General features: G+C 35.0%; 1 protein-coding gene across 1 annotated transcript; it reads left to right on the forward strand.

Moving 5' to 3' along the window:
• The first annotated feature begins 54 nt into the window (after positions 1–54).
• Positions 55–15,118, forward strand: LOC100370989 (DNA-directed RNA polymerase II subunit RPB7). The gene is made up of 8 exons (XM_002731263.4): positions 55–135; positions 5,969–6,078; positions 6,200–6,359; positions 9,195–9,245; positions 9,823–9,888; positions 12,179–12,250; positions 12,996–13,029; positions 13,723–15,118. Exons 1-8 carry the CDS (start codon positions 124–126, stop codon positions 13,734–13,736), a joined length of 519 nt encoding a protein of 172 aa, XP_002731309.1. The 5' UTR covers positions 55–123; the 3' UTR covers positions 13,737–15,118.
• The last annotated feature ends 133 nt before the right edge of the window (positions 15,119–15,251 follow it).

Below are 15,251 nucleotides of genomic sequence, written 5' to 3' on the forward strand. Positions count from 1 at the left end.
AACTTATGGAAATCCAATAGAATATTGACCTAAAAATGCAAATTAGCTCCCGCCATTTTGAAGTTCATCCTTAGAAGTACTTCCGTACAAGCAGCAGCCCTTTGCACAAGCGAGAAACAAATAATGTTTTATCACGTAAGTAATGATGAGATTTTCTTATTTTGTTTGTGTTCACCTATTTATTATGTATTTAATCATATATTCGACGATAATTTGTTTCGTTTTTGAGGAATCAGCGCAAGATGTGTTGTTGATACAGTCCAATAATACAACAATGTTATTGTTGCGCTCGTTTTTATGTTTCGTTTTTGAGAGTAGTCGCACCATAATGGTCGGACCTGTTAAACCCACGGGCATGCGAATTGTGTAGGGGTTAGGTTATAAAGAAAGGATATGCAACTGGTAAACTGATTTCTCTGTACATGAAATAAATAATGACTCTGGTAAAATGGGACGAAATAAACTTAGAACCTAACGAACATTCAAAAGTAATTTAGTTATCTCCCTACTGTACAATAACAAATGTAGATTTTGGAGAAAGCCTTAGTAAGTTTTATCTGTTGGAAGACAACAATACAGAAACCCTCTGAAGAAGAAACGATATGTGATTCATATGTAAAGAAAATCAAGTAGAAAATGAAAGTCTAGTCTGTAGTCGTCGTGCCAAGTATGCGCGAGATATACGAGTCGCATATAAACAGAGATTTCTAGACGATCCGGCCCTGGTTTGTTGCGGCCCTGGTAAAAAAAAGACGTTCCTACCCTGGTTTGGACGTTCCGGCCCCAAAACAGTTTGGTCGATCCGGCCCTGGTATAAATTATATTTGATACGTGTTCATATCTAATGTTAATATAATAAATGCACAACGAATGCTTGACTATCTTGTTATATTTTTCGTCTTTTGCAGGGAATTTTCACGATTTCACACCGTGTTTGACAGATGTATGTTCATTTATTCGCCACCTATGCACGTGAACGGCAGACAATAAATTACACATTTAATACAATCTGTTTTAGTCAGGGTTCGAATGCACATTCGTGGTTTGTCGCGTAATGAACGTCAATATATTAAATGTGTGACTATCTTATCCACAATTTTTTTTTTACCATCTTTTGTAGGACTTATCAGAGTTCATGGAAAGATTGCAGCCAATTTTAACACTTACGTTTTAGCACATTGCAAGGGTCGTACACACCTTCCGGTCGGGCGGTACAATGTCAAAGTACACACAATCATTGTAATGGAAATGAGGAGTGTAGCAAACACGCTCCAGAGACAATGTGTCAAAGTACCCACGAATATTTAAAGTGTAGGGAACCAATTTTCTAATCAACAAAATTAGTTTTCTGCAAACGTAATGTAGCATTAAATCTGTCGATTTCAATATATTTCATTTGAAACATTTGCTAGACATCATATAGAAAATCACTCTGGCACGAGGTCCCTCATTACCAGTACATGCGGTGTAGTGTGGTATCATCAGGCGCCACCTGACTCATTGTTGCCTAGTTTGAGTTTTTTTATAATCAGTGGGAGTGATATAATGCGACCGTGACATGGGACGACTTATTTATTATCAGTGGGACTGATCGAATGCGACGTACCGTAACATGGGACGATTTATTTATTATCAGTGGGAATGATATAATGCGACGTACCGTAACATGGTACGATTTATTTATTATCAGTGGGAATGATATAATGCGATGTACCATAACATGGTACGATTTATTTATTATCAGTGGGACTGATATAATGCGACGTACCGTAACATGGTACGATTTATTTATTATCAGTTGGATTGATATAATTCCACGTACCATAACATGGGACGATTTATTTATTATCAGTGGGACTGATATAATGCGACGTACTGTAACATGGGACAATTTATTTATTATCAGTGGGACTGATATTATGCGACGTACCGTAACATGGTACGATTTATTTATTATCAGTGGGACTGATATAATGCGACGTACCGTAACATGGTACGATTTATTTATTATCAGTGGGACTGATATAATGCGATGTACCGTAACATGGTACGATTTATTTATTATCAGTGGGACTGATATAATGCGATGTACCGTAACATGGTACGATTTATTTATTATCAGTGGGACTGATATAATGCGACGTACCGTAACATGGTACGATTTATTTATTATCAGTGGGACTGATATAATGCGATGTACCGTAACATGGGACGATTTATTTATTATCAGTGGGACTGATATAATGCGATGTACCGTAACATGGTACGATTTATTTATTATCAGTGGGACTGATATAATGCGACGTACCGTAACATGGTACGATTTATTTATTATCAGTGGGACTGATATAATGCGATGTACCGTAACATTGGACGATTTATTTATTATCAGTGGGACTGGTATAATGCGACGTACCGTAACATGGTACGATTTATTTATTATCAGTGGGAATGAAAAAATGCGACGTACCGTAACATGGGACGATTTATTTATTATCAGTGGGACTCACTGATATAATGCGACGTACCGTAACATGGGACGATTTATTTATTATCAGTGGGACTGATATAATGCGACGTACCGTAACATGGTACGATTTATTTATTATCAGTGGGACTGATATAATGCGGCGTACCGTAACATGGTACGATTTATTTATTATCAGTGGGACTGATATAATGCGACGTACCGTAACATGGTACGATTTATTTATTATCAGTGGGACTGATATAATGCGACGTACCGTAACATGGTACGATTTATTTATTATCAGTGGGACTGATATAATGCGGCGTACCGTAACATGGTACGATTTATTTATTATCAGTGGGACTGATATAATGCGACGTACCGTAACATGGTACGATTTATTTATTATCAGTGGGACTGATATAATGCGATGTACCGTAACTTGGGACGATTTATTTATTATCAGTGGGACTGATATAATGCGACGTACCGTAACATGGTACGATTTATTTATTATCAGTGGGACTGATATAATGCGGCGTACCGTAACATGGTACGATTTATTTATTATCAGTGGGACTGGTATAATGCGACGTACCGTAACATGGGACGATTTATTTATTATCAGTGGGAATGATATAATGCGATGTACCGTAACTTGGGACGATTTATTTATTATCAGTGGGACTGATATAATGCGACGTACCGTAACATGGTACGATTTATTTATTATCAGTGGGACTGATATAATGCGACGTACCGTAACATGGGACGATTTATTTATTATCAGTGGGACTGATATAATGCGACGTACCGTAACATGGTACGATTTATTTATTATCAGTGGGACTGATATAATGCGATGTACCGTAACTTGGGACGATTTATTTATTATCAGTGGGACTGATATAATGCGACGTACCGTAACATGGGACGATTTATTTATTATCAGTGGGACTGATATAATGCGACGTACCGTAACATGGGACGATTTATTTATTATCAGTGGGACTGATATAATGCGACGTACCGTAACATGGTACGATTTATTTATTATCAGTGGGACTGATATAATGCGATGTACCGTAACTTGGGACGATTTATTTATTATCAGTGGGACTGATATAATGCGACGTACCGTAACATGGTACGATTTATTTATTATCAGTGGGACTGATATAATGCGATGTACCGTAACTTGGGACGATTTATTTATTATCAGTGGGACTGATATAATGCGACGTACCGTAACATGGTACGATTTATTTATTATCAGTGGGACTGATATGAGACGATGCGATACAGATTATCAGTGGGACTGATAGAGCAGTTAACTGATAGCTAGACTGAATCAGAATGACTGAACTGTGCTTTGCTCTCTAGTCTTATACACCGAGTGTGTGAACGACATTTCATTGTTCATAATATTGACCACTTACGTACGTGCGCGGTATCATCAGTCACGTACTCACTTCTATTCAAGTTGTTAACACCTTCTTTTAGCCGTGAATTTTTTTCTTTCAACAATGATCTGCCGCCAACCGACAGATCATTGTTTGTAATCTAGCATATAATCACGATTACTTTTAGTACATGGCGACAAAGTGAGGCATCTTGCTACATTGTTACATTCCGACTTCCGCTCTTAATTTATTCGCGCAATTCCCCATGGAAACACATGCAAACGAACCAAACAAACGCGGACCCTGTGCGGAACTAAAATGTATTGCTCAACAACCAGAAGCACAACGTACAAAGAAACAGTTTATTTGTTTATTTACTGAAAGACCAATAAAACCATTTTGTCTGCTTTCTACATTCTTTTCCTCTGTTGATTAACGTTCTTAATTCAATAGTGACAAACCACAAATGTTTATTCGAACCCTGACTAAAACGGATTTTATTAGATATGTATTCAAGTTATCTGTCTGCGGGCCACACATGTCCACGTGCACAGTGTCAATCACTCGGGCCATATGGTGCTTAGCACAAAGGTGGCGGCGAGTAAATGAAAAAAAACATCTGTTGCATTGTGTAAAATATGGTGTGAAATCGTGAAAATGCCCTGCAAAAGACGAAAAATAATTGTTAAACAAGATAGTCAAGCATTCGTTATGCATTTAATATATTAACATTAGATATGAACACATATCGAATATAATTTATACTAGGGCCGGATCAACCAAATTGTTTTGGGGCCGGAACGTCTTTTTTTTACCAGGGCCGCAACAAACCAGGGCCGGATCATCCTGATACCTAAACAGAGATGATGACTTTGACTGTTGCACAGATTAACGAGTACAAACTGAGATGTTACAAAGCTTTAATTAGGTATTTTTTAGGTGATTGGAAGTTATCAAAAAAATCACGCCCAGATCAAACGTCATACTTGTGATTTCCATGAGAAGAGCGCATTAGATTGTGAGAGAATCAAATGTTGCACATGCATGGCGTGACGACCACTACCACTGGTTTATTTATTTTACTGGCTGAATTCATTAAAAATAATGTTATTGAGACAGCAACACATTGAAATTTGAGTTCCCCTCAATATTTCTTTTTCAAGGAATTAAATTTATTCAATTGATTTTTTTTTTATTATTGTGTTATTTTTGTTACTAGATATGATTGCCTATTATGATTGTATTATAGTCATTGTTATTCTTGCCATATAAGGTTAAGTTTTTTTATTAGCCATTGTCTTTATGTAGTTTGTTTTATATTAGTTTTCTTGTCTTGGATTTTCATTGTCCTTGTTTTGTATAAACAATTTAATTCCTTCCAAGGAATTTTATGTGTACATTATGATTTGTGTATATTATGATTTGGTCAACTGAATATGAGGTTAACCAGTTAAGTTTTGAAAAACCTGACGATTGTTGATGCAATTGCTTCAATGGGAGAGTACTAGACGAATGAAGCTTTCTCAGGCAGTTGTCTCTCCTTCGCTGTGTCACCAGATAGTGTTGAAAAAAAAAGCACATTTTGTCAAATTTCAGTTTGAATACTCCAAATTCAAAATAAATTGACAGTATACCAAGGAATCAGTTTACCACAGTTGCCTACCCTTTTGTTATTTCTATAGGATAGCGGATCTGGTATGCCCTAACCCCACAACCCTAAACCTATCACAAATCCTGATTTAAGTGCCTGTAGTTAAACCTGACACTCTATAATGACAGACTAATGGTCATAGAAAAGAATACTGATGGCCATTTTCTTCTATCCATTTGCATGTATGTAAAGGGGTCTAAAAACTAACTTGTTAGTAAATACTTGCAATATATTATTTAACAGCATAGTGGGTCAGATCATTTTAGAAATATGTAACACAGATTGTGTTATTGACAATGTTTGGTTTCATATTAAAATTTACTTTTCACTGTACTATGTATTTTGGGGGGATGTAGTTATTGTTCAACTAAAAACATCAGGGCAGTGGAGCAGGTCACTGTATTATATGTTTATTAATATTCATGTATAATATTTGCATTACAGATATCTTTAGAACATGAGATATTACTTCATCCCAGATATTTTGGACCTAATCTACTTAACACAGTGAAACAGAAGTTATTTACTGAAGTGGAAGGAACATGTACAGGAAAGTAAGTCTAATTACCAATGTGTCAGAGATTACACTGTACTACTGTGATAATAAATGTAACAAGCAGTACAACTAACTTTCTGTAATATTTATGAGGGACAATATTTCAATGTATTTTGTAGATATGGATTTGTTATAGCAGTAACTACGATAGATAATATAGGAGCTGGTAGGATTCAACCAAGTCGAGGATTCGTGCTGTATCCAGTCAAATATAAAGCTATTGTATTCAGACCATTTAAAGGAGAGGTTGTTGATGCTGTAGTTACACAAGTCAACAAGGTAGGACTTTATTATATGAATTAAGTACACTGACTTTTTACTGTAGTATGGGATGTAGATGTCTTTATATAGATGTGGTATTACCGGTATTTATTTTTGTATTGCCAACTAATTTGACATATTTGTGCAGACAATTGTGAATGAGATAAACATTTGAGTTGAACAAAATCAAAATCAGCCAAGTATGCAGAATTCTAATTAGTGCTTTGGACTACAGTTTTTGCAAAGCACACAATGGGAGTCCTTGAGGCTAGTGGGTCTGTATGTGTGTATGTATCTATATCTCAAGAACCAATCATAAGATTTTAATGAAATTAAGTAGATGCTTTGAGATAATGCTCATACCTGTTCTGTGCATAATAATTACCTAATTTGCATATCAATTAACCAATTAATAATTTCAGGCTTTTCACTTTTTCTCATGTACATGTACTATTCAAAAGATTTAAAGAGGCACTTCCAGTTAAGCCTAATCTCACAACAAATTTACTTTCTGGATTAAAATTACAATGATAACAAAAGATAGATTAACTTTGTAAACAACATAAACAATAGTGTCTCATGATTCTTTGGTGCAGTCCATGGGATTGAGCGGTTTCCCTTTAAATGAAACTTTCTATATGGATGCTGGGGGATAATGCACAGACCTGATTAGTTTTTGGTTAAAATCCGCACATATTAATTACCTGTACCTGACATGCATGTTAATTAACCAATTAATATTTTGAGGCTTTTCACTTATTTCTCATGGTACATGTATGCTGTGGGATAATGTGCAGACCTGATTAATGACTTAATTTTCCTATTAATTAACCAATTATAAACATTTTCACTTGTTTCTCACATACTATTAAACAGATTTCAATGAAACTTGATACTTAGATAATGCTCAGTCCTGATTAGTTTTTGGTTAAAATTCCCTTGCATATAAATTCCCTAATTTGCATATTGCTTAGCTAATTTTAGGCATTTTCACTTGACAGATTTTAATCAAACATAGTACATGTAGATGCTCTTAGATAATGCACAGACCTGATTAGTTTATGGTTGAAATCCATAAACTTAAAGACTTAATTTGCATATTAACTAGCCAATTTGCATATAGCCAATATTTAACTTTTCCATCAATAACTGTACCACTCATCAGATTAAATGAAACTTGGTACAAAGATGCTCAGGGATAAGCTGTATACATGTTCAGTTTATTTTTGTGCTTACTAGTTACCTAAAAATTAACTAATTTATAGGTGCTCCAGAGATATCTCGAATACCACTCATCAAATTTTAACCGAACTAGTAATTATAGCATTCCTTATTTGTGCTTCATGCCTCCTATAGCTTCAGCACACAGGAGTTCTTTCTTAAGGTTTTCTTGATCTTATTTTATGTCTTGGGACTACCTGAAAGTGGTCACTATAGGCAGGTGATCTTTATATAGAAGTGGTCACTATAGGCAGGTGATCTTTATATAGAAGTGGTCACTATAGGCAGGTGATCTTTATATAGAAGTGGTCACTATAGGCAGGTGATCTTTATATAGAAGTGGTCACTATAGGCAGGTGATCTTTATATAGAAGTGGTCACTATAGGCAGGTGATCTTTATATAGAAGTGGTCACTATAGGCAGGTGATCTTTAAATAGAAGTGGTCACTATAGGCAGGTGATCTTTATATAGAAGTGGTTACTAACACAGGTTTTCTGAACTGTCTTATTTGCTCTATTAGAAGTATATCTCTAAAAGTAGCGCATGTAATTCGAAAATATATCAGTATGCGTTTATTTTATAGACAGCGATATTTATTTGTGTTGCAGAGTTTTAGTTATAAGGCCAAATAAAATCAATAGTGTGTTTCTGGTAACATTGAAAATAGAAGTAGGTTGGTAGGAATAACTTTTTATTTGAAGAAAATTCATGCTTGGCCTATGCTGTTATACAGGAGTAATTGTCAATAATACACCATATCTTGCATGTACAGGTTGACATTTTGGTTCAAAAATGAAAGGTGTACCTACAAGTGTCCAGTTTGGCTATAAAAGGGTCAAATCTGCGTTTACCAGAAATGAATTATTTCTTTTTATTCAACCCAAAATGCAAACATTTTAGAGTTATTTCATCCCGTGTGAATACATATTTGTTAATCTATTTTGAATATGACTATTGGTGTATTAAGTAGCATTACTTTGGCTAAAATTAAAGGATACATATCCAATCTAAAATTACACACCTTTAATAAATACATACAGTGTATATGATGTTAGCGCCATGTAGAAATTGTATCTCTTCCAATATAAATGTATATAGTACAGAACACTGTGAAATTATGAATCAGAAAACACTGCCACTTTATTTCAAATAATATATTGGTAGTAATGTGTCTTGTGTTTTGACTAGCTGAAGACATCAAAAAGTCATTGGTAGCTTTTGCAAGCATTCTGTTAGTAACCTAGAAGTAGAAGTTGAACTCTGCACAGGATTATTTTCATGATGCTTTGTAGTCTATTTAAAAACAATGTTATAGAAATCCTTATGGCATAAAGTTGCACAGCTATCCTGCCTGTGTGGTTGTAATATCAATACATTTAAGTAGTCCAGATCTCAGATAAGCATATATGTAGCATAATATAACTACTTGTATTGTATTATTATTGTTAATAACTATTGAATGTCTTCCACCTTGAAATCTAACTCCCTATCAGACCTACTTAGCACCAGAGTTATGGATGACTGACTCTAAAATAAATAGCATGGGTGATTGATAATAAACACCTCAAATAGTAACATGATTTATTTTGTATATCTCCTTTGACACCAACTCTTATTGTTTTTCATGTAGGTTGGTCTTTTCACTGAGATTGGACCACTTTCCTGTTTTGTATCCAGACATGTGAGTCCTTTTTATGTTTATAAACAAGAACGTATTGTATCTTTCCATGATTTTTTAAAACAAGGGTGTGACAGTAGTTTCTGGCACAGCGGATGTGTATCCAAAACCAAGTTAGGCATTTCAAGTGCCTCTTTGTATTTCTACTAATTGATACTCTAGTTTAGTTATTCAGTAAGCTGCCACCCCCTGCCTGTTCCACTCAATGTTTATAACTTAGCTGTAAAATGTGTGCCATTCTGAAACAGAAGTTTGCTGCTGTATGGTGGCAAGTGTTAACTTCTGTAAACACAAGCCTTTGACTGTGTTTAGACATCAACAAAGCATTAATATTGTAGTAATTGTAAACCAGTATTCTCGCGTTTTAAACATCAAGATCATTATCTCATTATATAGTCACTAGCAAGTTACTATAAACTATGAAAATGAGTATGTTGATATTTTGGTTAATATATGTAGCTTATTTCCCATCATGCTCTTGTGGTCTAGTGTCAAAGTTCAGATATTTAAATTTTTCATGATTTATCTAATATTCAAGTTTAAGAAAAACATATAATAGTTTATTTTCTTCTGCTTGCAGTCCATTCCATCAGATATGGAGTTTGATCCCAATTCCAATCCCCCATGTTACAAGACACAAGATGAGGTAAGTAGTTATAATTCATGGACATTAATATATGTCAAATTTTCAATCCCATATTGTACTTGAACCCGGACTGGATTAATTATGGATTATTTCTGAGTTCCGCGTTGTAGTCTGAACAGACTGTGAATCATCAATATTGAACATTGAAAACCTTTCAACACATTAATTGCTAAACTCCTCCAACTGATAGTTTATTAGTCCCCGTTCGGACGCAGTCCGAAAACGGGGACTTATGTTTTGCCCTGTGTGCGTCCGTGCGTCCGTGCGTCCGTGATCACCTGTATCTCGAACATGCATGGACCGATTAAGTTCAAACTTCACTCATACATCACACCTTATATGGGACATATGCACATGCATTTTTTTCATGATCCGATTAACGATAGCCGAATAGCGGCCATTTTAAGGCCGAAAATGCATCAAAATCGCACATTTTCACCATTCCGGACCCGGATCTCAGTTATGCATGGATGGATTTTCTTCAAATTTGGTACATACATTAAACATAATAGGACCTTGATGCACGTCATTTTTTTTTTTGGATCAGGTTCGAAATGGCCGACTGGCGGCCATTTTGTTTTAAAGAATTCAGTTCTGGATCCGTATCTGAGACATGCTTGGATTGATCGAGTTCAAACTTCACACACACAAGGTACATCATGTCACAAATATGTATGTGCGTTTGTTTCATGATCTCATTAACGATAGCCAAATGGCGGCCGCTTTAAGGCCGAAAATGCATTGAAATCGCACATTTTCACCATTCCGGACCCGGATCTCAGTTATGCATGGACGGATTTCATTCAAATTTGGAACATACATTAAACATAATAGGACCTTGATGCACGTCATTTTTTTTTTCGGATCAAGTTCGAAATAGCCGACTGGCGGCCATTTTGTTTTAAAGAATTCAGTTCTGGATCTGTATCCGAGACATGTCTGGATTGATCAAGTTCAAACTTCACACACACAAGGTACATCATGTCACAAATATGTATGTGCATTTGTTTCATGATCTCATTAACGATAGCCGAATAGCGGCCATTTTAAGGCCGAAAATGCATCAAAATCGCACATTTTCACCATTCCGGACCCGGATCTCAGTTATGCATGGACGGATTTTGTTCAAATTTGGTACATACATTAAACATAATAGGACCTTGATGCACGTCATTTTTTTTTTTGGGATTGGGTTCGAAATGGCCGACTGGCGGCCATTTTGTTTTAAAGAATTCAGTTCTGGATCCGTATCTGAGACATGCTTGGATTGATCGAGTTCAAACTTCACACACACAAGGTACATCATGTCACAAATATGTATGTGCATTTGTTTCATGATCTTATTAACGATAGCCAAATGGCGGCCGCTTTAAGGCCGAAAATGCATTGAAATCGCACATTTTCACCATTCCGGACCCGGATCTCAGTTATGCATGGACGGATTTCATTCAAATTTGGTACATACATTAAACATAATAGGACCTTGATGCACGTCATTTTTTTTTCGGATCAAGTTCGAAATAGCCGACTGGCGGCCATTTTGTTTTAAAGAATTCAGTTCTTGATCCGTATCCGAGACATGTCTGGATTGATCAAGTTCAAACTTCACACACACAAGGTACATCATGTCACAAATATGTATGTGCATTTGTTTCATGATCTCATTAACGATAGCCAAATGGGGGCCGCTTTAAGGCCGAAAATGCATTGAAATGGCACATTTTCACCATTCCGGACCCGTATCTCAGTTATGCATGGATGGATTTTGTTCAAATTTGGTACATACATTAAACATAATAGGACCTTGATGCACGTCATTTTTTTTTCGGATCAAAATCGAAATAGCCGACTGGCGGCCATTTTGTTAAAGAATTCAGTTCTGGATCCGTATCCAAGACATGTCTGGATTGATCAAGTTCAAACTTCACACACACATGGTACATCATGTCACAAATAGATATGTGCATTTGTTTCATGATCTGCTTAACAATAGCGGAATGATGGCCATTTTAAGGCCGAAAATGCATCAAAATCACATATTTTCACAATTCCAGAACCGGATCTCAGTCATGCATGGATGGATTTTGTTCAGATTTAGCACAATGTGTTGTACATATGCAGGTGCATTTCGGTCATGATCTGCTTTGAATGTATATGTCACTCAAATATGAACGGAACGGGGACGTGTCATTGACAATGACTTGTATGAATGGTATATAATGATGTCAGAAGATGATGTGATAAGTGAACCTGAAGTAACCTTGGTAACCATCATGTTATTGTTTTATAGGATGTAGTCATACAACAAGATGATGAAATTAGGTTAAAGATAGTAGGAACAAGAGTAGATGCTTCAGATATCGTAAGTGATAATTTTTCAATATCTCATCCTTATATATTTAGCAACAACAAGTTGACCGTACTACTGTATGTATTCTAATTTTGGTGTCACTCTAATTTAGGCATCACTCGAAAGTGAAAGGCATTTAAAACAGTTAACATCTTAGAGTAAAAAAAAACTATTTTAATGTACATGTAATATGGTAATTTTGTTGGTAATGAAAAGTGTTGTAATATACATTGGTTTTACTGGTAATTTTGTTGGTAATGCAAAGTGTTGTAATATACATTGGTTTTACTGGTAATTTTGTTGGTAATGAAAAGTGTTGTAATATACATTGGTTTTACCAGTAATTTTGTTGGTAATGAAAAGTGTAGTCAAACTACCTACACTATGTTTGCTTTATTAGAAGCAACACATATACCAAAAATTGCATTTATTGTATGCTGTATCACTATTTATTTTGACCATAGACATATCTGCCTTTTTACATACCGGCACCTGTGCAAACACGGTACTCACTTCTTTCAGTAGACTGCAGATTTAAAGTGGAGTGCATTCAACATAATTCTCCAGGTAGTCTAAAGGAATTCCAGATTGGTAGACAGTTTTACCTGTGGCCTGCTGTATGCATTGTTGTATATTCAGGGGTCTGATAAAACCATGTCCAGTTACTTGACATAAACCCTGAAATCAATATGTTCTGCAGATGCTGTACTAATCACATCATAATCTATAAAATGATTGCTTTTTTTTCTTTTTACAGTTTGCGATAGGATCACTTATGGACGATTACTTGGGTGAGTATTCACTTTGTATTTTGTATTCACATTAAGTATTCAATTTTAACTATAGAGGGAGCTCTAACATTCCTGATATGTACATGTGAGCAACTAAACATAATTGAGTGTATAATGCAATAATGTCTTGGGAAGAATGATAAGGGATGCATACGAACAAACAATTTTTCCAAAATCTAGTAAGGTGTTAATCTAGCATTCCAAGTACTGTGAAATACTTTATTTTCGCTGGAATTAATTTTCGCTGAAAAAGCTTTTTGGGCGTTTTTCTATGGAATTTATTTTCACCGATTTTTGATGAGTTTAATGTGAAATATAGGAAAAAAAGTATATTCGCTGGATTTTATTTTCACGGAATCACCCCTTCAGCGAAAATAGCGAAAATAAAGTATTCTACAGTAACAAGTGAATTTGATTTAAAATATTCTATGAGAACTTGAGAAATATTACCAGAAAGAATTTCAGACTTTGAGAGGAAAACTTGTGATGTTGTTGAGTGGCCATTAATCTTAAACATAAACACAACAGGTTGTTTTATGATCTCATTCTGGAAGCAGTTTAAACATTAGACAAAAAATACCAGGGTTCTTGAGATTGTGCCAAAAGCCCAACGAAGTACAAGGAATTGAAAACTCAGCCAAAACAAAAACTTGTTTTTGATACAACTGATTGACTTTTTATTCTTATTTCCAGGTCTTGTTAGCTGAATTCTCTTTTATACTCCACCTGCCTTATTGGACAACTTTATGTATATTTCAACAATTTTAAAACTGTTTTTGTGTAGATGTAGATATTTGTAGCTATAGTCAAAAAAATAAAAACATTTTTTTTTTTTTATATAATATTGGTTGTTCTAGCTTTTAAACATTTTATAATTGTTATATTGTATGCAAATATGGTTATATGATATACAAGTAACTTTCTTGTGGTGTAATTATTGGAATAGTAGTAGTGGTACTCCATTAGCTCATTGGGAAGGCAGTGAAGCTGAAATTATGAAGAAATGCAATTTTATGCATGTTTTACAGCACTGATATAATAACAAATACAAACAACAATACAAAAACAACATGCACGAAAAATTCCCTTTCATACTAGACGATTGTTGGATTCCATTGTCCATTTGAAAACATATTTTTCTGCAGTGGATTGCATATTTGAGTGTACAATGAAGAAGATCAAATTAGTTTCAAAACGCATCAGTGGAAAATTGAAAAGTAGGATCAAGAATGACCTAGTAGTACTTTTGATGTACCTATGTTAGCACTATACGGTGATGCTTACTAGAGGTTTCATTATCAGACTTAAATGAAGAGACGTTTAATTCATTGAGCTGTACTTTTTAGTCCCCATCGGTCAAAGTCTGAAACAATTCTGTCTGTCTGCCCTCTGTCTATCATTGTATCTCCAACATTTTGTTCAAAGTTGATTTGAAGTAAACAATGGGAGTCTTTGCAGTTATCCTGTCTGTGTATATGCATAATAATCAGTAAAAATTTTTTTACAAATATCTGGACTACTAATCATCACATTTCAATGAAACTCGGTAGATAGATGCTCTAGTACAACGCAAAGACCTGATTTGTTTTAGGTTGAAATTAGTGCATATTAACTATCGACCTATTCAGAATAGGTGCTCTGTAAAAAAAAATCAGACTGCAAACCGCTGATGTACAATTTATTGTAAAGTATACTTCAATACTGTGAGTCCCATTGTTTTAACATGCAACTCGAATAGCAGACAAATAGTTGCCAGCTTTCTCTGTGAAAGGCTAATATTCAATTTTGAATTAATTTTAAATATTCCCTATTTTTACTTCATATGCCTCCAATACTCTCAGCACAGTTCTAAATATTCTTTGATTTCTTTTGGTTGCCCTTTAGGAATTTTTGGCATGAACAGTCTCAGGCATGTCTTGGCCAGTTTTATTCAAACTTGGCATGAACGTAATACATGATGGGTTACTGATGCACACAAGTTTTTGTAATTTGATTCAAACTTGTTAACAAGCAGCCATATTTATTTTATTTTCAGACATGTTTCAATTTGACAACACGTTTTGTTATTACATTCAAAATGTCAAACTGATTTATGTGTGGATTGTACTTTGGAATTCAAAACCCGGATACCGCTTGTTTGATTGTGATCATCTCCCTAAAACACAGTACTTTGGTTATCATGCAGTGCATGTTAAAATTTGGTGTGAATGATGTATTCTAAA

The sequence above is a fragment of the Saccoglossus kowalevskii genome, chromosome 2 (genome assembly GCF_978046115.1).
Source record: "Saccoglossus kowalevskii chromosome 2, keSacKowa6.1, whole genome shotgun sequence".
Classification (NCBI taxonomy): Eukaryota; Metazoa; Hemichordata; class Enteropneusta; family Harrimaniidae; genus Saccoglossus; species Saccoglossus kowalevskii.

Coding starts and splice junctions, on each gene's coding strand:
- LOC100370989 (XM_002731263.4), top strand. Junction 6,079..6,199: donor GAAGGAACATGTACAGGAAA/GTAAGTCTAATT, acceptor TGTATTTTGTAG/ATATGGATTTGTTATAGCAG. Junction 9,246..9,822: donor CCTGTTTTGTATCCAGACAT/GTGAGTCCTTTT, acceptor TTCTGCTTGCAG/TCCATTCCATCAGATATGGA.